The sequence below is a fragment of the Saimiri boliviensis genome, chromosome 9, assembly GCF_048565385.1.
Source record: "Saimiri boliviensis isolate mSaiBol1 chromosome 9, mSaiBol1.pri, whole genome shotgun sequence".
Lineage (NCBI taxonomy): Eukaryota > Metazoa > Chordata > Mammalia > Primates > Cebidae > Saimiri > Saimiri boliviensis.
In genome coordinates, this window is record NC_133457.1 from 125,526,733 (window position 1) to 125,554,608 (window position 27,876).

General features: G+C 61.7%; 1 protein-coding gene across 3 annotated transcripts in view; it reads right to left on the reverse strand.

Moving 5' to 3' along the window:
* LAMA5 (laminin subunit alpha 5) overlaps positions 1-27,585 on the reverse strand; it is a 56,470-nt gene extending 28,885 nt beyond the window's left edge. For 2 of the 3 annotated variants that reach the window (XM_074406750.1, XM_074406749.1), the window contains exons 1-11: positions 27,199-27,585; positions 22,696-22,848; positions 13,332-13,449; positions 12,474-12,592; positions 12,106-12,276; positions 11,904-12,001; positions 8,123-8,238; positions 7,909-8,027; positions 7,734-7,824; positions 7,366-7,500; positions 7,107-7,166 (exon numbers count right to left, since the gene is read on the reverse strand). In XM_074406750.1, coding sequence (XP_074262851.1) covers positions 7,107-7,166; positions 7,366-7,500; positions 7,734-7,824; positions 7,909-8,027; positions 8,123-8,238; positions 11,904-12,001; positions 12,106-12,276; positions 12,474-12,592; positions 13,332-13,449; positions 22,696-22,848; positions 27,199-27,504 — 1,486 coding nt within the window. In that variant the 5' untranslated portion in view covers positions 27,505-27,585. Of the gene's footprint in view, positions 1-7,106; positions 7,167-7,365; positions 7,501-7,733; positions 7,825-7,908; positions 8,028-8,122; positions 8,239-11,903; positions 12,002-12,105; positions 12,277-12,473; positions 12,593-13,331; positions 13,450-14,326; positions 18,557-22,695; positions 22,849-27,198 lie in introns of those variants that run through there. The other variant, XM_074406751.1, reaches the window with a different exon arrangement.
* Between the last annotated feature and the right edge of the window lie 291 nt (positions 27,586-27,876).

The window sequence follows — 27,876 nt, forward strand, 5'->3', positions numbered from 1 at the left end:
CTTGGGAGGCCGAGGCAGGAGGATCGCTGGAACCTGGGAGGTGGGAGGTTGCAGTGAGCCAAGACTGTGCCACTGCACTCTAGCGTGGGTGACAGAGCGAGACTCCGTCTTGGAAAAAAAAAAAAAACGTAAGAGTAACCACTAGTCAGACTGGAACACAGAAAGAGAACTTGCAAACCCTCCCCAGAGAGGAAACAGCAGCAAAAGCAAACACACAGACCAAAATCAAAGCACATTTTCTTGCTCTAATTTGCCAAAGTCAGGAAAGGAAACATTCAGCAGAAAAGAAGAAAGATACGGGGCAGGGGCGCGCCCACACTGACAGGCGAGCACGACCGTGGGGCTGAGCTGTCTCCTTCGGAAGATAAAAGCCGAAGACGTCAGCGTGACCAGGAGGGAACCCCAGCTACAGCCTCCTGGAAGAGGATACCTTCAACCTAGGCTCAGACAGGCGGTAAACGGAGAGCCGTGTGCAGGGAGCGGAGCAGATGCAGACACGGAGGTGAGCGAGGGTGGAAGGCGTGGAAGGCACGGGAGCCGCGAGACCGAGGGAAGCCGAGGCACGCCTCCCAGTGGGGCAGCAGAAACCAACCTCTCCTGGGGTGAGTGAAGCTGAAACTATTAAAATGGCCAGGAGAATCTGGCAAAACCAGAGTCAGAGAGAGAGAAAGGCTGGGTGGAGATACAGGGTTAGAGTGTGGCAGCTCAGAGGGACAGAAATTCAGCAAAGGCACAGTGGGACTGAAGACTGTAAAATGAACAAGACTGCCTTTTTTGGTTTCTTTGTTTGGTTTTTTGAAACAGAGTTTCGCTCTTGTTGCCCAGGCTGGAGTGCAATGGCGTGATCTCAGCTCATTGCAACCTCCGCCTCCCCGGGTTCAAGCGATTCTCCTGCCTCCCGAGTAGCTGGGATTACAGGCATGCGCCGCCACGCCCAAGATAATTTTGTATTTTGAGTAGAGATGGCATTTCTTTTTTTTTTTTTTTTTTGAGACAGAGTGTCGCTCTTGTTACCCAGGCTGAAGTGCAATGGCACGATCTCGGCTCACCGCAACCTCTGCCTCCTGGGTTCAAGCAATTCTCCTGCCTCAGCCTCCTGAGTAGCTGGGATTACAGGCACGCACCACCATGCCCAGCTAATTTTTTGTATTTTTAGTAGAGACGGGGTTTCACCACGTTGACCAGGATGGTCTCGATCTCTCGACCTCGTGATCCACCCGCCTCGGCCTCCCAAAGTGCTGGGATTACAGGCTTGAGCCACCGCGCCCGGCAGAGATGGCATTTCTGCATGTTGGGCAGGCTGGTCTCCCAGCCTCAGGTGATCTGCCCGCCTCAGCCTCCCAAAGTACTGGGATTACAGGCGTGTACAGCCACCGCCCCTGCCCACAAGCCTGCTTTAACACTTGAAATCAGTACTCCGTAGAAAACACACATTCCTGCACAGTGTTCCTCGAACAATCTAAAAGTGGTCACGTTCTAGGTCAGAACAAAGAAAATCTCAAATTCCAAAGACAAAAGGCAGAAACAGCACTTTCGGAGGCTGAGGTGGGTGGATCACCTGAGGGGTCAGGAGTTCAAGACTATCCTGGCCAACATGGTAAAACCCCCTCTATACTAAAAAATACAAAAATTAGCTGGGTGTGGTGGCATGTGCCTGTAATCCCAGATATTTGGGAGGCTGAGGCAGGAGAATCACTTGAACTTGAGAAGGCAGAGGTTGCAGTGAGCTGAGATCATGCCACTGATGCCAGCCTGGGCAACAGAGCAAGACTGTGTGAAAATAAATAAATAGGCCGGGTGCGGTGGCTCAAGCCTGTAATCCCAGCACTTTGGGAGGCCGAGGCGGGTGGATCACGAGGTCAAGAGATCGAGACCATCCCGGTCAACATGGTGAAACCCCGTCTCTACTAAAAATACAAAAAATTAGCTGGGCATGGTGGCACGTGCCTGTAATCCCAGCTACTCAGGAGGCTGAGGCAGGAGAATTGCCTGAGCCCAGGAGGCGGAGGTTGCGGTGAGCAGAGATCGCGCCATGGCACTCCAGCCTGGGTAACAAGAGCAAAACTCCATCTCAAAAAAAAAAAAAAAGGAAACCCAAAATGATAGATTTTTTAAAAAAATAACAGCAATAAGAACACCCCACATCTCAAACTATGAGACACCCAGCCAAAGCTATACTCTGAGGAAAATTCACAGCTTCAAACTTGAGTTTCCCAGCCTCAGCACTACTGACATTCTAGGCTGGGTAACTCTTTCTGTGTTTGCAGAAGCGGCCCTGTGTTGTAGGATGTTAGCAAATCTAGCCTCTACCCACTGGATGAGTTACATCCATCCATTGTCACAACCAAAAATATCTCCAGACATCACCAAATGCTTCCTGTGGATCAAAATCACCACTGGCTGAGAACCACTGCTTTAGGTATTTTTGTTGAGAATGAAGACAGACTAAAAATAGTAACTCAAGAAGCTATTAAAAAAAAAAAGTATGAAAACAAAGAAAGTGGATTAAAGAAATTGAATATTAGAAAGAAAAATTTCTCCCCAACTAAATAAAGAAAAGCCTCAGCAGGCTTTATCAACAGAACATTATCTGTACTTTGAAAAGACCAATAAACTCAACGAACCTCTGTTTAGTCTGATCTACCAAAAAAAAAGGAAAGAAAATAAAAAAATTGGCAAGAACAGAAACCAACAGAAATTTTAACTTTACAGCCGGCCACTGTGCATAACTTTGTCACTACATTAAAAACCCAAACAAAATACACAATTTGCTAATACTAATAATCAAACCTGACTTAAGATGAGGTAGAAATCTGGCCGGGCGCGGTGGCTCACGCCTGTAATCCCAGCACTTTGGGAGGCTCAGGCAGGTCGATCACCTGAGGTCAGGAGTTCGAGACCAGCCTGGCCAACATGGTGAAACCCCGTCTCTACTAAAAATGCAAAAAATCAGCCAAGCGTGGTGGCACGTGTCTGTAATTCCAGCTACTCGGTAGGCTGAGAGAGAAGAGTCACTTGAACCCAGGAGGCAAAGGTTGCAGCGAGCTGAGATCCCACCACTGCACCCCAGCCTGGGTGACAGAGTGAGACCCCATCTCAAAAAAAAAAAAAAAAAGATGAGGTAGAAAACAAAATACAATAGCACAGAAGAAATTAAAACCTTAATCTAAGATCTCTGTTTAAAAACGGGTATCAGGATCAGAGGGTTGCATAAGTTTGACCAGACTTTTTTTTTTTTTTTCTTTTTAAGAGACGGGGTTTCACCATGTTGGCCAGGTTGGTCTTGAACTGCTGACCTCAGGTAATCCACCTGCCTCAGCCTCCCAAAGTGTTGGGATTACAAGCATGAGCCACCGCACCCGGCCTTGACCAGACTTTTAACACGTGGATAATTTCTGTGATTTTTTTTTTTTTTAATTTTTGAGATGGAGTCTCACTTTGTCACCCAGGCTGGAGTACAGCGGCCGATCTCGGCTCACCGCAACCTCCGCCTCCTGGGTTCAAGCGATTCTCCTGCCTTAGCCTCCCGAGTAGCTGGGACTACAGGTGCCCACCACCACACCTGGCTAATTTTTTGTATTTTTAGTAGAGACAGGGTTTTACCACGTTAGCCAGGATGGTCTTGACCTCCTGACCTCGTGATCCACCCACCTCGGCCTCCCAAAGCACTGGGTTTATAGGCGTGAGCCACTGAGCCTGGCCAATTTCTGTGATTTTTAAACTGATTGGGAGGATGAAAAAAGTATGCATCATTTCCCAGGTATTTTACAAAACCAAACCAGTCTCACTTGCGAATTCAGACAAAATAAAATATTTGTGTTCAACACTGTCTCCATTACGAACGACATTAATATAATTCGTGGTAATGAGCACACTGAAGGTAAATAGCACAGCCATAGGCAGCTACTGAGTGCTTACCATGGGTCGGGAGAAATTGTCAATAGTTTACACCAGGGACTAGCAAACTATAGTCTATGGACTCCTCGCTTATTTTTATAAATGAAGTTTTATTGGAACACCGCCAACCCCACTCATGAACACATGTTCTGTGGCTGCTTGCAAGCTACGGCTGGCAATGGTAGAGCTGAGGAGTTTCCCCACAGGGACCACACAGCCCTGAGTCTACCACATTTACCGTCTGGACCTTTTCAGACAGTTTGCTGACCCCTGGTTTACATTATTGATGAAAAATTAAACATTTCCACGTAAAAAAGAAACCACCACAGAACCAGCAGACAAACAAATTCCTGGGTGAGGGAGCAGCATCTAAATCCAACCCAGGCAGAGCTTCAGTAGAACAACACGGGCAGAATCAATAAAAATTTAAAAACTGAGGACAGAGAAAAAAGCCCCTCTAAAGATAAGGGGCAAATGAGCCATCAGAAGAAAAACACACAGCTTGTAAGAAATGTGATACAGGCTGGGCGCAATGGCTCACACCTGTAATCCCAATACTTTGGGGGGCCAAGGTGGTTGGATCACTTGAGGGCAGGCATTTGAGACCAGTCTGACCAACACGGTGAAGCCCCATCTCCACTGAAAATACAAAAATTGGTTGGGCGTGGTGGTGGGCACCTGTAATCCCAGCTATTCAGGAGGCTGAGGCAGGAGAATCGCTTGAACCCGGCAGGCAGAAGTTGCAGTGAGCCAAGATAACGCCACTGCACTCCAGCCTGAGTGACAGAGCGAGACTCCATCCCCCCACGCCCCCAAAAAAGAAAAAAAATAGGTGATACAGAACATACAGGAAGAACTCGTACCAATGAGTAAGTAAAAACCCAAACGCCAGCAGAAAAGCAAAGACCACGGGTGGGCGGTGCATCTAAGGAAGCAATCCGAAGTCAAGATTCGAGCTTACAGCGTAGTCGCGGAAGCGCAGCTAAAGGGACGCAACGTCAAATCCAATCCCAGACCCTGCTCCCCAGGAAAGACGCCACGCTTTCATGTCCTGTCACGAAAGGGAAAACCCCACCCACTAGACAGTGACATACCAGAAACCAAAAGATGCGTGCCAATTCCAGAAACGCTAAGAAGCAAGTGGACGTGGGTCTGACTTGAGAACACTTTTTGCCAATCAAGCTGACGACACTAGACTTTGCTACATGGTAAAGGCAGTGATCTGGGCAGCAGGTGTCGTGTGGCACTGTGGTTGTGACTGACTGTGCTGCTAGACTTACGTATTTTTTTTTTTTTTTTTAAATGGAGTCTTGTACTGCTGCCTGGGCTGGAGTGCAATGGCACGATCTCGGCTCACTGCAACCTCTGCCTCCCGGGTTTTTTTTTTTTTTTTTTTTTTTTTGAGACGGAGTTTCGCCCTTGTTACCCAGGCTGGAGTGCAATGGCGCGATCTCGGCTCACCGCAACCTCCGCCTCATGGGTTCAGGCAATTCTCCTGCCTCAGCCTCCTGAGTAGCTGGGATTACAGGCACGTGCCACCATGCCCAGCTAATTTTTTGCACTTTTAGTAGAGACGGGGTTTCACCTTGTTGACCAGGATGGTCTCGATCTCTCGACCTCGTGATCCACCCGCCTCGGCCTCCCAAAGTGCCGGGATTACAGGCTTGAGCCACCGCACCCGGCGCGCCTCCCGGGTTTAAGTGACTCTCCTGCCTCAGCCTCCTGTGTAGTTGAGATTACAGGTGCCCACCACCATGCCCAGCTAATTTTTGTATTTTTAGTAGAGACGGGCCAGGCTGGTCTCAAACGCCTGACCTTGTGATCCACCCACCTTGGCCTCCCAAAGTGCCGGGATTACAGGCATGAGCCACCGCGCCCGGCCCTTTCCTTTCCTTTAGAGACAGGGTCTTGCTCTGTTGTCCAGGCTGAAGCGCAGTGGTACAATCAAGGCTCACTACAGCCTCCAACTCCAGGACTCAAGCAATCCTCCCACCTCAGCCTCCCTAGTAGCTAGGACTACAGGAACATGCCATCATGCCCAGATCATTTTAAAGTTGTTTTTTTTTTTTTTTTTTTTTTTTTTTTTTATAAGATGTGCCGTTTCACTATGTTGTCCAGGCTGGTCTTGGAACTTTTGGCCTCCAAAAATGCTGGAATTTTAGGTGAGAGCCATGGCACCCGGCCTGGTAAGACTTTTAAGTGAGCAATCTGGCAAACTAGGGCCAAAAATGGCCCCAAACACACGTCTAGTGACCTAGAACCTTCTAGGGAAGAGCCCGCAGAAACAAGACTTCCTCACAGCATCATTTACAAAACAGCAGCAAAGGAAAGAACCGAACCTTCCACCCACGGGGGCTGCAGTCCCTACGGCAGACACCAGACGAGGCGTTTACAGGATCGTGGCTGGGACACACTCACAGGACAGTGCAGAGCGCACACTGACGCCTGGAAAGGGAGGTGCTTGCGTACACAGGGCATTCAGGCGTTGCGCAGAGGTGGCGAAACGCTAGCTAACTTTTTGGTTTTTTTTGAGATGGAGTCTCGCTCTGTCGCCCAGGCGGGAGTGCAGAGGCGTGATCTCAACTCACTGCAACCTCGGCCTTCCATGTTCAAGCAATTCTCCTGCCTCAGCTGCCTGAGTAGCTGCGACTACAGGCACCACACCCAGCTAATTTTTGTGTTTTTAGTAGACATGGGGTTTCACCACGGTGGCCAGGCTGGTCTTGAACTCCTGACCTCGGGTGATCTATCCCACCTTGGCCTCCCAAAGGGCTGGGATTACAGGCGTGAGCCACTGAGCCCAACCAATTTTTTTTTTTCTTGAGATGAGGCCCCACTCTTGCCCAGGCTGGAGTGCTGTGGTGTGATCGTGGCTCACTGCAGCCTCACCCCCGCAGGCTCCAGCAATCCTTCCACCTTAGCGTCCGGAGTAGCTTGAACTACAGGCGTGCGCCACATGCCTGGCTAACGTTTGTGTTTTCTGTAGAGATGGGGTTTCGCCATGCTGCCCAGACTCCTTTCTCTTTGGCTTTGTGCCTGCCTGTATTTCTGAAGGCTGCCCAGTGTGCATATGCGTCATTTGCATAAAAAGAAATAAACCAAAAATGAAGTGACGAAAATGAGACTCCTCCCTTTCTCCAGGAACTTCCTGTGTCGCTGTCCCGTGGGCCCGGGGCAGGCCAGGGACCTGGGGCCTCAAGGACACTTACTCACAATCTGGCCGGCTGGCAGCACCTGCTCCCCGGTGTCATTGGAAGACGAGGGCACCGCTGGGGGGAAGGGACATGCATGTTGGCCCGCTCTGCTCAGAACCCCAGCACCGCCCACCCTTCCACCCTGAGTCTCTCAGGGCAATCGGAGATGCAGGCAAGACAACAGGGTCCCCCCCAGGAACGCCCCCCCCACCCCCCAAGCGCTCCCGAGTCCCACAGGCAGTGATGTCTATTCGGATGCCGCGCCGGTGCTCACGGTAGCAGCGCGGGAAGCCGGTAAAGCCCTCGGCACACGAGTCACACCGCTCCCCGGAGAAGCGAGGCCGGCAGTAGCAGCGGCCCGTCAGGTCCTCACAGGTGCCATCCGTGAAGTCAGACTCACAGCTGCAGCCTGGGCAGGCGCAGGAGCCCGGTCAGCCTGCAGCTACCAGGTCCCACGGGGCAGGCTCCAAGACGGGGCACACTGCCTCCCCAGCCAGGCCTGGGGGACGTCAGGGCTGGGCACCCGCCCCGTGGCCTGCAAGCTTAGGACATCCCCTCCAAAGCAGCCCCCAAAGGCCCCGGGACATCTCTTTACGGGCAGAACCTGAGACCCAGGACACCCGCCCAGCTGAGCCCACTCACGGCGGCAGGCATGGGGCGAGTCGAGAGGGTGGTCGGGGGAGCGGTAGAAGCCGGGCAGGCAGCGCTCGCAGTTGATGCCAGTGGTGTGGTGCTGGGGGTGCAGGGGCTGTTGAGTCCAGGGAGGTCCCTTCGCCACCCGGGGCCAGCCCATCCCCAGCCCCGGAGCCCAGCCCACCTGGCAGTCGATACAGACACCCCCACCCTGATAGGTGCCATCCATGCTCTGGCTGGCACGGCGGCGGTCCACCTCGGGGTCGTAGTAACAGTCGGTGGCATGGCCATGGCAGTTACAGGCTGGAGAAGAGGGAGCGCAGCTGTCGGCACGCCCTCCACGGGCACTCCCGTGGGTCAGGGTGCGGGGCGGCACGTGTGTGGGAGGAGGCACTCACACTGGCACTCGTTGGCACTGCTAGCGGTCGCAGGCTTCCACGGCTGCTGGTTGAAGCCAGGGCAGCAGCGGTCACACGTGCCCCCGCAGGTGTTGTGCTGGCAGGTGCACTGCAGCCTGTGGGGCACACGGGAGGGGCTCAGGCCCAGCCAGGGGGAGGTGCACAGCGCTCAGTCCCTTCCCCGAAGGGCCTATGATCCCCTCGACGGCTTTGCCTGCCGCGGCCCCCGCCCCGGCCCCACGCTGCTCTGTTACCCAGCTGTCAGGCAGTGAGCCCTCACCCAGACCCAGCATCCACACCCAGTGGCTCTGGCATAACGCCCCCAGCCTCGGGGAATGGACGCAGGGCAAGATGGGGTACAGGACGGGGTCTCACGGTGGCAGGGGCCATGCACGGCCTTTGTGGAGGCAGGACTGGGGAGCAGGTGCGTGTTGGCTGGGCCAGGCTCCTGAGGGGTCAGCAGAGTCCCCCTTGCCAGCAGGTCAGCCTGGAGCCCTGGGTTCTCCAGGATGGAGCCATGCCCTTCCCACTATGGCCAGGACCATGCACAAGCCCAGAACCTCCCTGAGCCAAAAGGGAAAGGGGTCCATCTGCACCCCCAGGCTCAGGTTTTGCTCAGCGGGCAGGACCCCTATACATCCTGATCACCTCCCTAGGAGCAACTGGCCAAGGACTGCTTCCTTCTTCCAGCTGGGGTGGCTACCAGGTCAGAGGGCTGGCATCTTGCCTGCCATCCCGTGGGCAGGGCGACAGCTGGTGGGAGATGAGGCCTGAGGGTGGAGGCACCTACTGCTCAGAATTAGCCAGGACACTCAGGCCAAGCCCCTTCCTCTCCAGCACACAGCGCGGCCAGGCTGAGGCAGGAATCCTGGCCCCGGTCCAGGCTCTGCCTGAGGCTGCTGGGCCGTGCGTTTCCCGAGTAGGACCCCAGGAGCCAGTCCGTGAGGACTAGACTCAGAGCCTCAGCTGCCCAGCTCTAGGCCTGCCCTCCATGGGGCCCACAGGGCATCAGGAATCAATACTGCTCTCCCTCAGAATCCAGGAACATCTGGAAGGGCCATACCCTCAGCGGGAGAGGCACTGGGAAATAAACTGCCTGTCAGCACAGGGTCATCAACAAAGAAGCCGCTCCATCTTCACCCCAACTCCAAGCACCTATAAGCAAGGGCCTGAAGCTGGTGTTCCATTTTTAAAGAATCCACATGGTCAAGAGATTGATAGGAAACGTGGTGCCAGGCTGGCGATACCCTGGGGTGTTTGGCAAAAGCTCTCCCGAAACCATCCCAATTCCAGGGCGCCCCAGAAGCACAGAGACAAAATGCTGCTGAAGACCTAGCAGAGAAAAAGGCGGCCGGTCAGCAGGTGCGACAGACAGCAGGAAGAGCCCCGAGACGCTGGCGTCATCATATAAGAATGTTAAAAATGATCCTAAATCTAAACCTAATAAAAAAAAAAACCTAAGGCTACAGAAAACAGGCAGATGTGAAAAAGAACCAATCAGAACTTCTAGAAATGGAAAGTGAAACTATAAAATAAGACTCAACGGATAGACTAAACAGCAGACCAGACGCAGTAGAAGAGAAATTTAGTGAAGTGGAAGAGGAGCTAAAGCAGCGATCCAGAGGCCGGCTCAGAATTGAGACCATGAGAAGGAAACCAGGTGTTCCTGTGTCTATCAGGGACTCAAGGTGAGAAGTGGCAGGAGAGGGGGCCACAGTCAGAGAGACTTGTGGTGGTGGGGGTGACGATGGTGACGGTGGGGGTGACGATGGTGACGGTGGGGGTGACGATGGTGACGGTGGGGGTGGTGGGGGTGACGGTGGGGGTGGTGGGGGTGACGATGGTGACGGTGGGGGTGATGACGGTGATGGTGGGGTGATGGTGGGGGTGACAATGGTGACGGTGTGGGTGGTAATGGTGACGTTGGGAGTTAACGGTGGTGATGGTGGGGGTGATGGTGACAGTGGGGGTGATGATGGGGGTGACGATGGTGACGGTGGGGGTGATGGTGACAGTAGGGGTGCGAGTAGGGCGATGGTGGAGGTAACGAGACAGAGCTCCCTTCCCTGGAGCAGAGATGGGGTGGCGGGTAAAGGGTACCGGGAAAACACAGGCAGGCTCATGTTTTGGGACACTGGAGTGTGACCAGGTGCTAGTAACAGGGTCTGTGGTCCTGGGAAAGGTGCCCAGTCACCCCTGCTTGCACCTGCAGGCAGAGCCAAGCTCAGTCCACACCCAGGTGTGGTGAGTCAGGGGACAGCAATGTCTTCCCTGCAGGCCAGGGCAAGCCCAGCTCCTGGCCCTTCCTCTCCCTGAGGCCCATTTGGCTGCCTGGCGGGTTCCACTCCCAGCTGTCATGAGCTGTGCCCCCACCTTGGCACTTCATTTCCCAGGACAATTTAGCTCTGCTGGAGCTCAGCAGCCTGAAACTGTGCTGGCAGTGACTGGTGCCCAGGGTGGGTCCCCAGTGCTCACGACTCCTGGCGAACAGCCCGAGTCCTCTGGATCAAGTGACTGCGTCACTCCCCCACTCAGACCCATCAGCCGCAACTGAGGGGGTTGGGGGTTCCCGCCTCCACTAGGCACGGGCCGTGAGAATGGGGGTGAGTCTCTGTCCTACCTGGGCTCCACCGCCTCCCCACCTCCCCTGTAAACCGGAGCGTGGACAGAGGAGTAAGACCCAAGCAGAAGGCAGGGGCAGGTCGTAATCCAAGCGCATGCGGTTGGGCTACCAGGTTTCGGGCACTGGATGAGCCCCGGCGGCTCTCTACTGGGGGATCCGGGGGCCTGGTCACTTGCTTGGCCTTGGCTGTGCTGCTCTAGGCAGCCAGCCCCGGCTGGCCCCGTCACCCTCAGGTGTTACCCTCTGGGCACCACCACTCTGGGCACTACACTGGGAAAAGTTCACACGTTTCCCAGTTGCCTCCCTCAGAACAGGTGCTCCTGAGGCTGGCTGGGGTCCCAGCCTGTGTTCCCAATCCCAGGACAAGGGCCCGGTGTGTGCTAGGCGCTCAACACACACCTGCTAGCTGAAGGAACAAACGGAGAGAGGGAGGGAGGGACGGACGTGCCCCAGGGCTGCTGCCCGGCCCTGCCTCCCTGACTAAGGACTCTGGGCGGGGCTGAGGAATGTACAGGTGCCAGCACCAGAGCTGCTGCCCTCTCTGTGAGGGGCTCCTGGGAGGCGGAAGCTGTACAGTGCCCTCGGCCGCCCCCGAAGGCAGCACACTGGGCACGGCAGATGGGGGTGTTGGCCGCCCTAACCCTGCCATCCCTGTCCTGGGCCATGGTCCCTGCTCGGCTGAAGGAAAGGTCAGGGCTGGGGGCAGCAAAGTTGTCCGTTTTGTCCTGAAGGGTCGGGAGAGCTGGCGGGCACCCCCAACATGAATGAAGGCTGCCTCAGCACGTAGTGGGCACCTGCCCATTCTGGGGGACCATCCCCGCCACTGACTCCCCCCAGGGCCCCGGGGGTCTGCTATGGTGGAAAGGGCAGCTGGCCTGGGGATCTGGAGAGCCTCAACTCTGCTGGCAGCAGGGTAAGGCCCCCCAAACCAAGACGGGGCACCCTGGGGAGGCTGCACACAGCCCTGGCCTCCACATCACTGCACAGACAAGAAAACCGAGGCCCATGGGGTGGCAGTTGGTTCAGGTCACATAGAGAGCAGGGTCGTCGTGGGCCATGGAACCAGGTCACCCACCCCCAGGTTAAGCAGGGGTGACAAGGACAGGCAAGCAGCTGATGACTGCAGCTGAATGGGACTGTACCTGCACGGGGCCTCACCTGAACGGGTCTGTGGGGTCTTTGGCGTCGCAGACATCCGCGTGGCCATGGCAGACACAGCGGCCCCCGATGCTGATGTCCTTGATGCTGTAGTAATACTGTACCGCAGGCCCTGTGAGCGCCGGGTGGCCGGGCCTCACCCACCCCAAGTCCCGGGTCCCCCAGCAGCACCCCCACCCCGCCTGGGCCATGGGTGGCTCACCCGGCGGGTGACCGTGGGGTCCCGCAGCGCCTTGCCCATGAGGTGGCCCAGCAGCGTGTTGGTCCGCAGGAAGCGCAGGCGGATGTTGGTGGCCTTGGTGAAGTCACGCAGCAGCGGCGAGTAGGAGAAGTTCATGGCACCAGGACGCCCGTTCACCAGGGACACCACGATCTGTGGGCAGCACATGCTGAGGCTGTGGGTCCAGCCCCCGAGCCCCCAGCCCCCTCACCACTCTGCCCCTGCCAGGCCCGTCTCCCCGTTCCCCAGCCCTGCACTGCCCTGCCCAGCCCACCTCTCTGCCCTCCAGCCCCGCACTGCCCCACCCCGGCCCACCTCTCTGTCCTCCAGCCCTGCCCTGCCCTGCCCACCTCTCCGTTCTCCAGGGGCACGATTCTCGAGTACTCAGTGGTGCAAATGGCCACATCATCCCGTGTGATGCGCTCCAGCGTCTGCGGCCCGAACCGCTCCAGGCAGTCCCTCTTGGAGGCTTTGGGGAACGGCGGGAGGGGAGGGTGCTGGGTCCCCAGGAAAGCCTGGGACTCCACGGTGCCCCAGGCCCGTTGACATCTCTGGGCCTCACCCCTCAGCCTCCCACGAACCGAGGCAGAGACCACAGGTCGCTGGCTGAGGGGGGCCTGGCCCGTCGGACTGCAGCACCCCCACCACTCTCCCTGGAATGCTCTGAGAACGAGTGACCCACCTCATGACCATCCTCACCCCCTTCCTTGGGGACACACCCCTGCTGCCCATTACTGACCTGCCCCCCCCTTCTCAGGCCAGGGAATTTGGGGGGACATGTGACCAGGCCTGGCCTATGGGGGAGGAGCACCCACTCCCACTAGCATGCCTGCTCAGGGTGGCACAGGGCCAAGGACGGCCAGCGTGCGGGAGCCAGCGCTCCTGACACAGGGCTAAGCTGGCAGGAGCCACCAGGGCCCTTTTGTCACCACGGGGAGCTGCAGCCCGTGAAGCCATCCAGAGGCAGCTGAGAGATGGCCCGAGATTCCTGGCGCCACAGCCCCTGGATCCGGCTGTGCCCGACGTCAGGGACGGGAGCCCACAAATTCCCCTGAGCCTTCAGGTCCTCGGCTGAGGGTCCTGATCGCAGCAGCCGGGAACCAGGGCAGGGCTGGGCGTTCGGAGACCTCGAGAAGCCTGGCCACGGAGGCCGGCCCAGGGACCCCCAGCACACCCCGCCCCGGCCCCCCCTGGCAGCAGAGACTCACAGGCGAAGAACTGCCAGGCCTGGTAGGTGCGGCCGAAGTCCGTGGACCGCTCCAGCGCCCAGAGGTCCGGCCGGGGCGAGTTGGCGAACTTGATGAGGACGTAGGCCACGTGGAAGACCTGCGGGGACGAAGGCTCAGGGCGCCGCCACCCCGCGCTCCCGGGGCCCCAGGTGAGGCCGCAGCACGGGGCGTGGCGTGCTCGCCACACAGGGCGGACGCGCTGGGGAGAGGGAGCCGCAGGTCGGAGGCGAGCCTCCGGAACTAGCCCTCACGGAAGGGCTCCCCGCCTCCTCCCCTCCCTGCCCAGGAGCTCAGGGTCCCTCTGGTCCTTCACGCTCTGTGGTTCCACAGGCAGGGGGACCGGCCAGGGTGGGGACAGGAACACACCCCAGTGTCCCCACAGCCCTCATGCCCAGGCAGGCCCAGCACCTGACAGTGGTCCCCGCCACCAACCAAGTCCCACCCCTGGTGCCTCTGACAGGTCAGCTGCTCCAGGGATGGGGCCTCTGCCCCCACCCCACGCAGGGCACCCCTGCCCATGGCAGAGGAAAGCTGCTCCTCTCCCCGCAGTCCCCCAAAACGCCAAGCCCCAGCCCCAGCCCAGCCCTGGCTCTGCCCGCTTTCTCCCCACTGCGTCAGCCCGACTTCCACCCAGGCATGGCCCAGGTGTCTGTGCCCCCGGGTTGAGGGGCAGCCTGGCTCAGCCTTCACAGGGCGCTTTGTACACCTCCCCAGAGAAGCCTTCCCTGACTGCAGTCCCTCCCCACAACCCTCAGCCTGGACACGTCCCCAGGCCTGCTGGCTTCCCTCAGGCCCCTGCTCGGGTTTCCCTCCCTCTCCAGCCCAGCCCCACAACCCCCATCCCTGCCCTGCCCTTAGGACCCCAGGCCGGAGCCTCCCTGCCCCCCGCAGTCAGTGCTACCCAGCCTCGTCTCTGTGCCCACCCAGCATGACCACGGCCCTCCCTCCATGCCTGCATCTGGGTGTACACGCACCCGCTGGCACAAGGGTGAGACACCGTGGGCTGACTCCTCCATGAACGGCCACAGGCCCCCTCTGGAAAGGTCTCTAAAACAGCAACAGCCCATGGCCTCAATGGCAAGAGGCCGCACCCCAGAGCAGAGGGGTCCAGAGGTGCACAGGAGGGGCGGTGCCCAGGCAGGACCCCACCTGCAAGCCCCTGCAAGCCAGGGCTCAGGGCTCAGCCTCTGCCGCACCAAGGGCTCCCACCTCCGTGTCCTCTGCGGGGCCCCAGGCTCCCCTACAAGGGGATGACAGAGGGAAGCTGTGTCCAGGACGTCACAGGCCTGGAGGCTCCAAGGGAGAGTGAGCCCCTCCCTGGTCGCTCTCTCCACCAGCCCCCCACAAACCAAGGGGAAAGGGCTTCTTTCAGGCAGAGGCTCCACAGGGGCCAGTAGGGAGGTGGGGAGAACACGACCCTCCCCCGCCCGTCTGCACAGGGAGCCTGGATGCTGGGGGGGGGCCGCTCACGGGCCCTCAGCACAGGGTGGCCTGCCTGCCCCACCTGGCGCCTGGGACTCAGGGGCCCCAGCCCACACCTCCTCTCACAGGCATGCAGGCTCTGAGATGGAGCCCTGGGGACCTCAGTACTCAGCCCAGCTCCTCTCGGGCAGCAGTGGGGACCAGCCCCTCCTCTGCTCACAGGCAGGCCCCCAGGCCAACAGGCCTCTGAGGCTCACGCCACATGCCAGGGTCATCCGCTGAACCTCCTCAGGGCCTGACCCGCCGGTGCCAGCTCTTCCAGAGGGCTTCTGGGTGCGGTCAGCCGGCAGGTCTGGGAGCCTAGGGTCCCACTGGGGAGAGAGGGGTCCCCCAGAGCTGCACGAGACCTACAGTCGCCCCACGGGACTGAGCTGGACTGAGACTGCTGTGGGGGTCCCCCATGGAAAGACCACAGACCCTCAGCTTCAGCCTCGGGGCACCAGCTGCCCAGACTCCAGCTACGGGGCAGGGTCCCAGGACTCCAGACACACTGGGTCTGAGTCCCGCCTTCTTGGAGGGCTTGGCATTGCAGGGACTGTGGGGGCCAAGCACAGCCTTCCCGGGATGGGGGCGGGTCCCGGGCCTATTCACCAGCTGCCAGGCCGTGAGGTCATCGTCCACTTCCCTGTCACGGTTGGGGCGCACGGAGACGTGCCCTGTCCAGCGCAGACCCTAACCCAGCCCCACACCTGGGCCTCACAGCCCCCCACGGGCCTGACCACAAGCGTCTCAGAGAGCCCCAGGAGCAGGGGAGTGGTGCCAGTGCCTGGACAAGGAAGGGTCTACTCCAGGTGGACAGGGGCACGGACACAGGCTGCTCTCGGGGAGCTGGGAGCACAGCCCCTCCCATCAAAGGCTCCTGAAACTAAAGGTCCTAACTGAGCCCCGGGGAGCCGCCCCCGCTGTTCCCTGAGCGGCCGGAGGCTGCGCCCTCCTTGCCCGGACCCGTCCTCCCCCTCCCTTCAGCAAGCCGGTCACATTTTTCCCAGCTGAGAGCACTTGCACAAATACTGACTCAAAGACACTGATCGGCAGGACGAGGGGGACACAGGCTCCGCCCCTCCCCACCCCGGGGCTCACGGGAAGACCCTGGCCCCCTGTCTGTCCCCTGACCTGAGCATCTGTCTGTCAGGGGCCCTGGACAGCTGTCCTCGAGGGCCTGGTGGCTGCACAGACGCTCAGGAAAGGAAGCCGGCGCTGAAGAGCTCCCATCTGTCTCCACGCTGGCTGGGGTTCCCAGGGCCACACCGGCCGCCCTCGGCGCGACCCGGAGCGGGCGCAGACCCCGGCCTGCGGGACCAGCCCTTCCCCCTCCACGCCCCAGTCAGCTCGGCGGCCAGCGCTGACCTTTCCGCTGCTGCATACTTCTCTGCAGAAGGAAAAAAAACTCTTTTAAAGCAAAAGCCAAACAAAGCTGCCCGAGTTATTTTTAAAGATCTGGCTATTTTGGGGCAGGCACGTCTCCAGGACAGCAGCCGGGCCCGCCTCTCAGCCAGGCGCCCCCCAATCCCCCCCGTACCCAGCCTGACCTGGGAGGACCACGGCTCCCACAGGAGGCCTCCGCCTGGTGGCCACGACCTCACAGGGGGTCGGCGCGAGCCCCAGGAGCACGGGGCCGGGGCAGCGGGGCCCGGGTGGGCTCCAGGCTTCAGGGGCTGTGTGGCCCTGGGGCGGACGCTTCCCCTCGATGGGCACAGGGCAGGGGGAAGAGGTGCGGAGGGGGCACCAGGATCAAATGTCTTCCGTGAGGGCATGAGCGCCCCGGAAGGGAGGATGCCAGCTGCTCCTAGAGGGCAGGCAGCTGCCACCCAGCAGAGACACTCCAAAGGCAAAGCTGGGGAGGGGACTGCGTAGGGGCTGGGGTCTGGGCAGCATGGTTAGGACTGGCGGAGCCTCGGGGACCCTGGTGTGGCCTGTTGGGGTGGCTTGGGGCTGGTGGCCAGCAGCCTCCTGGGCTGAGGGACCCACCTCACCATGGGGTGGGCTGTGGCTGGTGGGCTCTGCCCTGGTCCATCTTGGGCTGGGGAGACCAGGGCCAGGCCCAGGTGCCCGCCGTGAGGCCACTGCTGGGGGGTGAAGGCCAGTCCAGCCTTCCCCAGCAGCCTGGATCATAGCGGTCTGTGACTCAGGCCTAGCCCTGCAGGAAGAAGGGCCCCGTGCCAATTCCCGGGGCAGGAAGCCCCTCCTAGCCCCAGGCGTCCAGGCCAGCACCATGACCTCGCCGCTCGGATAGGGCACCGGGGTACCTGGTCCCCTCGATCGACACCTGGAGTCCTGGGCCAGGCCAGCCCTTGCCCGCTCCCACCACCTGCCTCCCCTTGCAGAGACCCCATCTGGAAATGTAGATAAGCCCCACAGCAGGGGCAGGGCGGGCGGCAGCGTCTCCACCGGCCCAGCTGGGTGGATAAGCACAGCATCCACACCATTTATCTGGTGGGTCACACGCCCTGAGGACACTGCTCCCAGAGGGAGCAGACTGGAAAAGTCGGGGTTTCCCACAGCAAGCCCAGCAAGCCCCGCACTGGGGAAGTAGGATAAAGACAGCAGAGCTCCAAGGCCAGAAGCCCCGACTCGGTCTGGATGCCGCCACGCCCAACTGCGGGTGACTTGAGCAGCACAGGGCAACTGCAGGGGTGGGCGGGGGACAGGAGCCCCCGGCTGGAGCAAGTCCCTGGGGTCCCAGCCAGGGGGCTGCTCCGCACCTCAACAAAGCTAGGCCTGGGTGGATTCAGTGGCCCCAACTACTGCAGCCCAAGCTCGGGGCTCCCCACTGCAGCCCAACCCAGGTCAGGCCTGACGGTCAGCTGCAGACAGGAAGCGGCAATGATCCCAAGGGGACCCCTTGGCCTGAAACCAAACAGTTTAGTCTCCGCTGAGCTGCACTGTCAGAGGCCAATGTGGTGGGTCTTGTTTAGAAACAGAAAACAGAAAGCCTTTCGGGGCTGCCAGTGCCGGGGGGTCCAGATGGTGCTGGGGCATCTCTGTGCCCAAGTGCCAGATCTGGCAGTGCAGCCACCAAGGGCCAGCATAGCAGCGGGGGTGCGGGAAGAGGAGCAGCTCCAGCTCCACCTGGCACGGCAGCCCCTCGGACCACATCCTCCTTCCGGGACAGGTAGAAGGAGGGTCCCGCATCCATCCTGTGCCAGGGGAGGGGAGTGGTGCCTCCCGGGACCCCCCACCGTCCGCCCGGGAGTCCTGCTCCAGCAGCTGTCTGGCCCAGCCCGTGCACCTGTCCTGGACGCCGAGCCCTGTAACCAGAGCCTGGCCGAGGCTGCACTTCCTGTCCTGCCCTGGACAACTCGCTGACCGTCCTGGGGCACTGACCACATGGCTGAGTGCCCAGCCAGGCCCCGGGAGCCAGGCCAGTGGCACCCTGGATCAGAAGGCCTGCCCAGGGCCCAAGCTGGCCAGCCAGAGGGCAGGCAGGCCTGAAGGGCAAGGCGGCCAGGCGTGCTGCGCCTCCAGCAGGTACGCTCCGCCACTGACAGAGGAGGAACCAGCCTGGGAACCAGACTCCAGACAGCACAGCCAACCCCCGAGTCCTCCAGACCCCAGCACTGGGACCTTGGGCCCTCCACACTATCCCTGACCCTCTCATGTCCTCTGCCTCAGTTTCCCCAAGTGCCTAGGGAAACTCACACTCCAGCAGCCATAACTTCAGCAGAGCTCTGCCTCTGCATTCCCCCATCTGGAGGGGGCAGCTGACTGCCTCCCCTCCCCATCCCTACCCCCATCCACTCTGGCCTCACACGGCTCCCCAGCATCCCCAGGGCCCTCACCTGGCATCCTTGCCCCCTACCAATACTTCTGGCCTCGTGCCCAACGATCCCCCTACATCCTGCTGGCCCCAGTTCCTCACGCCTTGACCCCAACCTGGGCCTCCCCATTTGCCCCGAAACTCGGCCTGGGGCTGGGACAAAGCCTTGCCCAGCTGTGGCACCTGCACTCTGGCCTACTGCAGCAGAGAACAAAGCAGGACCTCCCTGGAGGAAGGGGCAGAAGCGGGCAAGAGCACCCTCACTCCTCAGCTAAGCGAGATGGGAGGCATGCCCTCCGCTGCTGGGGAGAGCCCTGCCCCCATACTCAGGCCACCCAGGAGCCCTCTTGGGGTGGGGGGGGTGGGCACAGGTCAGAGCCAGCCCCACTTGTTCCTGCCCAGCTCCTTACACCCTGGACCCCATGGGCTAGCGTGCTGGCGTGGCTGATACAGTGAGCAAGAGGCTGGACCCTGCAGCAGAGCCAGGGGGTGGGGGCGTCCAAGCTGGGACCCTCCTGGCCAAGTGCCTGGGCCTGGGAGATCAAGAACCTGCTCACCCTTCCCTGGGCCTGGGGCCTGGGTGTGGTTCTGGGAACAGGGAGCCTGAGGCCAGTGACGTCACCACTCAGCTCCAGAAGCTTCCGGAGGACACAAGGAGATACACAAGAACCCCCCCAGAAGTACCCCCCGGGCAGGTCAACTCGGAAACTGCCCCTGAGTCATCGGTGAGCAGAGCTGGAGCCTCTTCCTGAGGCCCCACCCTTGGAGAGAAACCCTCCTCGGCTGGGTGCAGCTGGTCTCAGGCCAGGAGCCCAGCTGGCCCTCCCGGGGGCCCAGGCTCAGGCGCTCCCGGTGGACAGCACAGGAACAGCCTCCCCCTCCCCTCCGCTGCGCCAGCCCCTGCCCCGCCACACACCAGGGGCGTGAGGCCCGAACCAGGATGCAGCCCACCCCACCCTCCTCAGCCTTCCAGGAGCAGGAAGGCTTCCCGATGCCCAGGGTCCGCCACCCCCACCCGCTCCCGGGGCATCCGCTCCAGATCCCATAACAAAGGCTGCTGGCAGCCCGCTGCAGGGGGAGTGCCCGGACCCAGCCTCGCTCAGCCTGGCTTCCTGATGGAAGCCCCAGCTCTGCCCCAGGATCGGTCCCGAAGCCCAGGAAGCACATTTCACCACCAACCAGGGACGTCTCCCCACCCAGTTCCAGGGACTTCCGGCCCCCACCCCGACCAAGGCTGGCAGCCCCTTGGCCCAGGCCGAGATAAGGGCCCTGGTGGACACATCCATAGGGTCAGGAAAGCAGGTGTGAGGAAGGAAGGAAGACGGTACAGGTGTGGAGGGAGGAACGGGACAGCCGGACAGACGGAAGCAAGGAAGAAAGGTGGGGGCTGGGGAGGTAGGCGGGGGTGGGTGAGGGATAGTTGGGGGGTGGGTGGAAGGATAGGTGTCGGGGTGGATACGTGGGGGGTGGATAAATGGGGGACTGGGTAGAGGGATAGGTGGATGGGTGGGCAGATAGGGGGGTGGGGTGGGTGGATAGGTGGGGGGTGGATAGGTGGGGGGGCGGATAGGTGGGAGGGTAGACAGGTGGGGGGTGGATAGGTGGGGGGTGGATAGGTGGGGGGTGGATAGGTGGGGGGGTGGATAGGTGGGAGGGTAGACAGGTGGGGGGTGGATAGGTGGGGGGTGGATAGGTGGGGGGTGGATAGGTGGGAGGGTGGATAGGTGGGGGGTGGACAGGTGGGGGGTGGATAGGTGGGAGGGTGGACAGGTGGGGGGGTGGACAGGTGGGGGGGTGGATAGGTGGGAGGGTGGATAGGTGGGGGGTTGGATAGGTGGGGGGGTGGATAGGTGGGGGGGTGGATAGGTGGGGGGTGGATAGGTGGGGGGTGGATAGGTGGGGGTGGATAGGTGGGGGGGTGGATAGGTGGGGGGTGAATAGGTGGGGGGTGGATAGGTGGGGGGTGGGTAGGTGGGGGGTGGATAGGTGGGGGGTAGATAGGTGGAAGGGTGGATAGGTGGGGGGATGGATGGGGGGTGGATAGGTAGGGTGGAAGGGAGGGTGCTGGATGGGTGGGTGGGTGTGTAGAGGGATAGGTGGGTGGTAGGTGGGTGGGCAGGCAGAGGTGGGTGGTAGGTGGGTGGGTGGAGAAGCGACTTCCCAGGGGGAGTGGAAGGGTTCCTTTTCCCTCCATATCATTTTCCAGTTGGTGAAACTGAGGCTGGAAGAGGCAAGATGCTCACGCAGTGGAACCTGATTTCTGGCCCAGAACAATCTAAAAGCAAACTGACTTCAGCCCTGAAGTCTCCGGCCCAGTTCACAGACGTGCGCCGAGGCTCAGAGAAGCCCCAGAGCCAGGAGGTGGCGGAGGCCGCACGTGTGGGTCCAGCCTCAGCCCCATCCTCCTTGGCCCCACCCAGGCACATCGGGCATTGTGCCCACCAGCTCTTCAGCCACCCTGGGGTTGCAGTAGAGACCGGGCCTTCTCCCCTCCCCCAGCCCAGCCAGGCTAGTTCCTAGAAGGAGGAGGGGTGGGAAGAACCCGCCAGTACCCCGCTTCCTCCCCCAGCAGCTGAGAATTCACGTACACTGATGCCAAGGTGGGGCCTTCGCTGCTGCACCAGAGAGATGAGGGACCCCCCCCACCCGCCAGGCTCCAGGGGACAGGGGAGCCAGAGACAGCGAAACCCAGGGAGATAAACAGGCAAAGCCACACCCAGAGCCAGGCCAGGTCAGGGTCAGGGCGGGGAGCCCAGGACCCGCAACCCCCCTCCCACTCCCCTCGCTGCTTTTCCACAGGGCCTTACACCGGGTCCGAGAACCCCTGGAAATTCCTGGCCACTTGATGGGGCTTGAGCTCTCCCCTCACTGCCTGCCAACCCCCAGGCCAGGCCTGCAGGCTATGAAGCCTGCCGAAGCTGCCTGCCCCTGGGGGCCGGGCCTCCAGCCAGACTCCAGGAGACCTCCTCTATCTCCACCATTCATTCATTCATTCATTCATTCATTTATTTGCTGTAGCCAGGCTGGAGTGCAGTGTCGCGGTCTCAGCTCACTGCAACCTCCGCCTCCCAGGTTCAAGCGATTCTCCTGCCTCAGCCTCCCAAGTAGCTGAGTCTATAGGCACCTACCACCACACCAGGCTAATTTTTGTATTTTTAATAGACGTGGTTTCACCATAGTGGCCAGGCTGGTCTGGAACTCCTGACCTCACGATCCGCCTGCCTCGGCCTCCCAAAGTGCTGGGATTACAGGTGTGAGCCCTGGCGCCTGGCGACCTCCTCTATCTCTAACACCTCCAGGACCATGGCTCAGTGAGAAGTGAAGACCCCGCAGCCACACAATGGGACGCAGGCCTCTGGGTCAGCCCTGGAGCCCCACCCCAGGGCACTGGCTGCTCTCAGGCCCAGCCTCAGCACGTGCCCGCCCCCCCGCCCCGTCCCTGACCGAAGAAGCACCAGGATTATTGGCCCATTTTACAGGCTAGAACCTCAAGGCCGGGTACCCAGGCCAAGTTGCCTCCTGTCTGGGGGTGCTCAGGGCTGGCAACGTGCAGGTCTACTTTGGGGGGCCCAGTCTTCGCTTGGAGGCACCCAGTTTCAGCCTCTTGCCGTGCAGGGGCCTCCAAAGCCAAAGAGAGCCCGAAGCTGGGACGGGAGAGCAGGCACTGGCCCCACCTAACCCCTCGGGCCCACCGACAGGTATCCCAGGAATGTCCACTTCCGCCAGCCTCCTCTGCATTCCTCGGCCCCTCCCCTACCCGACAGGAATTCCTTCGAGTAAACATCTGCTCACAGCACCTCTGCCCTCCCGGCCCCACGCTGTCCACTCAGCACCCCTACCCAAACCCTGTGGCCTCTGGAGGCACCCCAACTGCACCCCCTTTCCCTGTGTTGTGGGGATGCTGAAGGCACAGCCAGAAGGAGCCGACTGCCATGACTTTGTGCCTATGGGGACTGCCCCCACCCCCAGTCCTTCCTGTCCAGCCTCCCAGGGCCCAGATCTTGCTCAGAGTGGTGACCTCGCCCTCCCGTCCTGCGGCCCAAGGTAGGCCCGACGGCCACAGAGGCAGAGCTGGGGGATGCGGCAGGCAAAGAAGGACCCTACCTGGCCCAGGTCCAGGGTGACGTTGACCTCGTTGTACTCCAGGCCTCGGGACAGTGGCGGGCTCTGCCACCAGCGCTCCGTGCCATCGATGGCATTGCTGGCGGGGTGCGCCTTGTTGCTGTTGGCCGCTGTGCAGATGTCACAGTACTGGCCCTGCAGGGAAACGGAGGGTCAGGAGGCTGAGGGGCCGGAGACCCCCTGCTCCTCCAGTCACCCTCCTGCCCTGAGACGAGTCCTGGCCCCACCACGCGCGTTCCACGCCCGCAGCCTCTGCCGCTCACCCACTCACTCAGCGAAGCTCGCTGAGCACCTGCTGCTCCCCGATTCTGGGGATGCGGCTCATGTAAGCGCTGCTCACGGCGCTCAAGAGGAAGATGGGGGGAGAGGGCACCTGCCTCGGGTGGGGAAATCTCGGTGGGCCTCTCTGGGGGTGGCATCTGAGCCCTCCGTGGTAAGGGGAAGGTGCTCTAGGCAGAGGGGATGCCAGTGCACAGGGCCCTGGGGCAGGAGGAGTTTCAGAGTAAACCACCTGTCTAGAGCCAAGGAACGGGGCAAGGTGAAGCCACCCCTCCCTGCTGGCCCTGCCAGGGGCCCCTGAGGGCTTGCACAAAGTACAGCAAGGCAGGGGACGCAGGCGGAGGCAGGTGGAGCCTCGGACAGAGGGACCATCAGCTCAAGGATCCAGGCGGCCAGACGCCACCACACTTGCGGACCCTGCCACAGCCGTCCGGATTCGGGTCTCCAGACAGAATTAAACTGTCCCGGCGGCCGGTGGGGCAGGCCCCAGAGCGGAGGTGGGCCTGGGCTGCCACTTCCGAGTCCTGGGAAGGCACCAAGTCACAGCAACCGCTGAGCCTTAATGTCCCCATCCCAAGACTGCAGATAAGCCTGCACCTGCCTGGGGCCACCATGAGGATTGGTGGCTCACACACAGGGCCTGGCTGCAGCTTCTATCCTGGGCCGACACCTGCCGGGAGGCCTGTCCTGTGTGGGTGGGTGGGGAACAGGGGAAGCTCCCCGCAGGGTCCTGGCCTGCATCCTGGCAGGGGAGGGCTGGTGCTGGGATCCCGGGCTGAGGACAAGGAAAGTGGGCAGAGCCGGGACCTGGCTGTCAGCCCAGTGGAGCTGCCCCCCCAGGAAAGCAGACCTGCTGTCCCTCCACACAAAGGCACCCTCCCAGACTTGGCACTGACTGAGGCCCCAGAGCCCCAGTGTGAGAAAGGCAGCGGCCCCACCCCGCCCAGCCTCCCAGGGGGCCAGACCTCACCCTAGGAGGAGGAGGGAGAGCGTGGGAGATCCCCTGCCCCTACCCCCCAGGCCCAGCACCCACAGAGGGCCCAACTCCCTCAGCCACAGATGACACCCTCTGTCTGCCTCCACTGAGCACGAGGGCAGCACGCGGCACCCGTCCCACGGGCTCCGAGGCCCCACCCTGGTGTCTGGGTTACCCCACCTGGACCACCCAAGATGTGGTTCCACAGCCCCCAGTGTGGCCACTGCTGTATTTCCTTTCCTGCATGTATGAGAACTGGAATTATCGGGGTGCTTCCCCGGCACCCCCCAGAGCTCTGACCTGGAATTAGCGGGGGGCTTCCCCGGCGCCCCCCACAGCTCTGACCTGGAATTATCAGGGTTCTTCCCCAGCAGTCCCCAGAGCTCTGACCTGGAATTATCGGGGTGCTTCCCCGGCGCCCCCCAGCTCCGCAGTGGCAGGGTCCACAGCCGCCTTGCTGCCACTGTCCCCAGCCCACCACCCAGGCAACCTTGTGGATGGGGCTAGAGCAACTGAAGACACCCAGGTGTGCCACGACCCCAGCCTGCACAGCGCACTGCCGAGCTTAGATGGTGATCCCCAAACTCAAGAGTCCACTGACAGTACCGCACACACAAGGCCTGCTCTGGCTGGGGGCGGGGGCTCCTGGAGAAGGCGGGTGTGGGCAGAGCCCTCTGGCTGGGGCACCCAGGCGGTCCAGGGAAGGCTGCCTGCTGGTCAAGACCCTCCAGACAGGGGAGCAGCAGGGGAAGCGGGGTGGAAGGCTGCGAGCCTCTACTCTTCCAGGAGGTCAGGGAAGCAACTGCTCAGTCCCTGCCTGAGCCAGAGCTGGTCCAGAGTCATTGGGAGGCGATTTGAGTCTCAGTGAGCCGTAGGGGACAGGGCTGAGAACACCAGGCTCCCACCGCCTCCACTGCAAGGGTCCCGAGAGAAAAGAGCTAGGAAACAGTAGACGGCTGATAAGGACTTCCCTTCCCATGAGTCACCTCGCTGGCCTGGCTGCCCAGCCCCCGCCTTCCGCTGCTGGGCCGGCCCGGGGTCCCCTGATGTCCACCTGAGGCTGCGAGGGCTGCCACCTCCCCTTGCCCTCTGCCTGCTCCAGCTGCCCAGCAAGGCTCACCACGACCCCCATGTGGATGCCCAGCTAATGCCCAGCTCCTGCAGAGGGGCCCTGAGAGCCCCTGGCCAACAGCTTGGCACCAAGCTGCCTGGCCCCAGGCCCCATAGCCTTCGTGAGACCCCCGGATGGAGCTATGGCTTCATCTCCCGGGCACCGCCTGTGTCTGCCCACCGTGCCCTGACCGAGGCTGCAGTACGCTCACATGCCCAATCTGCGGCCAGGGCAGTCAGCAGACCTGCAGCTCTCAGAGGAAGCTGTCGTCCAAGGTCACGGGCCATCCAGCCTGTGTCCACCAGCCCGGCAGCCTCAGAACAGGGACACTCACTGACTGCTCAGAGCTGGAGGCTTCTGAAGGGAAGGGCTTGCCTCTGTTGCTAGACATGAGTGAGGCCAGGCTGGGCTGGTTTCTCACCCAGGCCGGCTCCAGGGCATGGAGCGCCATAGGCCACAGCTGCCACGGAAACGGGCCACTTCCCAGGCTCAGCTCACAGCCTCAGGTGAGGTGGGCCAGTGCGCTGTGCCCGTTTTAAAGACAGGGAGCTTGAGGCTGACAGAGGGAAGCCACACAGCTAAGGAGAGGCAGAGGAGAGGGGTGCTGACTCCAAGCTGGGCCTTTACACACTGACTAATAAGTCCCCACGGAGAAGTAACCCCAAGAGGGGGCCTGTGACCCCCAGCCAGGTAGGCAGGGGCAGGTGGTGGAGGAGGTGGTCTGAGGTTCAGAGGGCACCTGGAGCCTCCCCTGCCGGAATAGCAAAATTCCAGTTGAGCAAGGAGGGCGCAGACGCTCAGGCGGGGCGGGGGGGGGGGGGGGCAGTGGCAGCAGGCAGACGGACAGCCACAGGCCCTGCCGCCTGAGACCCAGCCCCTCTGAATCCACCAGCTAGGGAGGCGGCAGGGGGCACCCAGGTTCCCACAGCTAACCCAGCTGGGGCAGGTGTCATTGTCTTTCCAGGGCTCAGTGGCCCCATCTGAAGTGTGGGCTTGAGACTTCAGATATCGGAGGACTATGCCGGGCTTAAGAAGAGAACGGGGAGAGAACGGCGAGCCCGGGGAGGCGCCCTCCCAGGATGGGCCATCTCAGCTGCTTCCGCCTCCCCCAGGGCCAAGGGGGCAGGCAGGCAGGGAGGGCGGCCCCCCTCAGGCTCCACCATTCATCCCCGGTGTCTGGCTCCTGGGTGTCTGGCTCCTGGGCCCTCGGCTGCCACTTGGCAAATCTACTCTCCTACCAGGAAAGCTGAGGTCCCAGGGAGGAGACAGCTCAGGTTACACAGGCCCTCAGGGCCCCTCCACTCTCCCTAGGTGGGGCCGAGGTGGGGAATGGGCCTAGAGTGGGCCTTTGCTGCTCCTCTCCAAGGCTGACCCCAGGCCCACCCTAAGTCTAGAAGGCCCCCAAAGACTTGGTTTCCTGCCTAGGTGCCCATGCATGAGCCCCCAACAGAACCCGCCTACAGGTTAAAGGCTCGTGGGGTAAGGGACATGCACCCCCGGGGGTCTTCAGGGCCTGAAACCACATCTCCCAGAAGACTGAAGACCTGACCCTACCACCTGCAGAGACGCTGCCCCTCCTGGGAGCCACGTGTTCCCAGCCGCAGTTAAAGTCTCGCAGCTGGGCCCCCTTACTTTGGAAGTCTCGCCGAGGCACTCGACTCCTCGGGGAGAGGGCGGGGGAGCCTCAGGTGGTTGGCCCCTCCCACCCCCATCCCGAGGCCAGCAGGTTCCAGCCTGTCCCGGGTTGGGCGGAACTGCGCCCCCTCCCCACGGGCAGCCGGCGGTGGAAGCCAAGTCCCGCCCTCCCCGGGATCCCGGACTCGGGGCCACCAGGGACTGGGCAGGGTCCCCCCTCCCGCCCCGGTCACCGCAGCCGAACTGGACGGGCGCCCGGCCGCCCCCGAGTCCAGCCCGGACTTTAATTCCGCCTTCCCGGAGGGACGCGAAGTTTCCCGGCCGAGACGGAGCGGCCGGCTCGGGGCGGGGGGGCTCTTGGGCCCCCAAAATGCGGAGCCAGAGCGTCCGGGCCGGAGAGTCCGCACCTGGGCTGGCCCCGGGCCACGCCGGCGTTCCGGGTCCCAGGCCCCGGCAGGATGCCCCGCACCCCGCCCGCGCTCACCTGGATGGTCTGGTTGGGGTCGCCGCCGGCCACGGGGCCCCCCACCAGCTTGCAGTAGAGGTCCTCGGTGGGGCGCGGGGAGCCGCGCGCCGGGGCCTCCTCGCCGCAGGTCGCGGACGCGGCGATGCGGGCGCCCTCCGCCAGGTTGAAGTAGGGCGGGTGCAGGCTGAAGCCGCCGCCCGCCGCCTCCCGCGCCCGCGCCGCGCCCAGCAGCGCCAGCCCGACCAGCAGCAGCCGCGCGGGGCCCCGGGGGCCGCGGACGCACCGTGCGCTCCCGGGGCAGAGCGGCGCGCCGCGCTTCGCCATCTTCCCGGCTCCGGGCCGCGTCCCCGCGCACCAGGGACAGCGCGCGCGGCGGGAGCCCGGCGGGTCTGAAGCCAGGCGGCCGGCCCAGCTCGCTCCGCCCGCGGACGTCAGGCCCCGCCCCGGCCCGCCCGGGCGCCCGAGCCCCGCGCCCCCGGGAGGGGTCCGGGCGGGGAGGAGAGGGCAGGGGGAGGGGCGGCCCGGCGGCCTTAACCCTTCGGACCCCGGCCGGGCCGCCTCCCGGAAGGGGCACCTGCTGGCCCCTGGCCAGGCCGTGGGACCGCAGCGCCGCCGCGCCCCGACCTCAGGTCGTAGCTCCGGGTTCCGGGTGCGACCCCCGCGCTCCCCACGGCGCCCCGGCACCCCAGTGCGCCC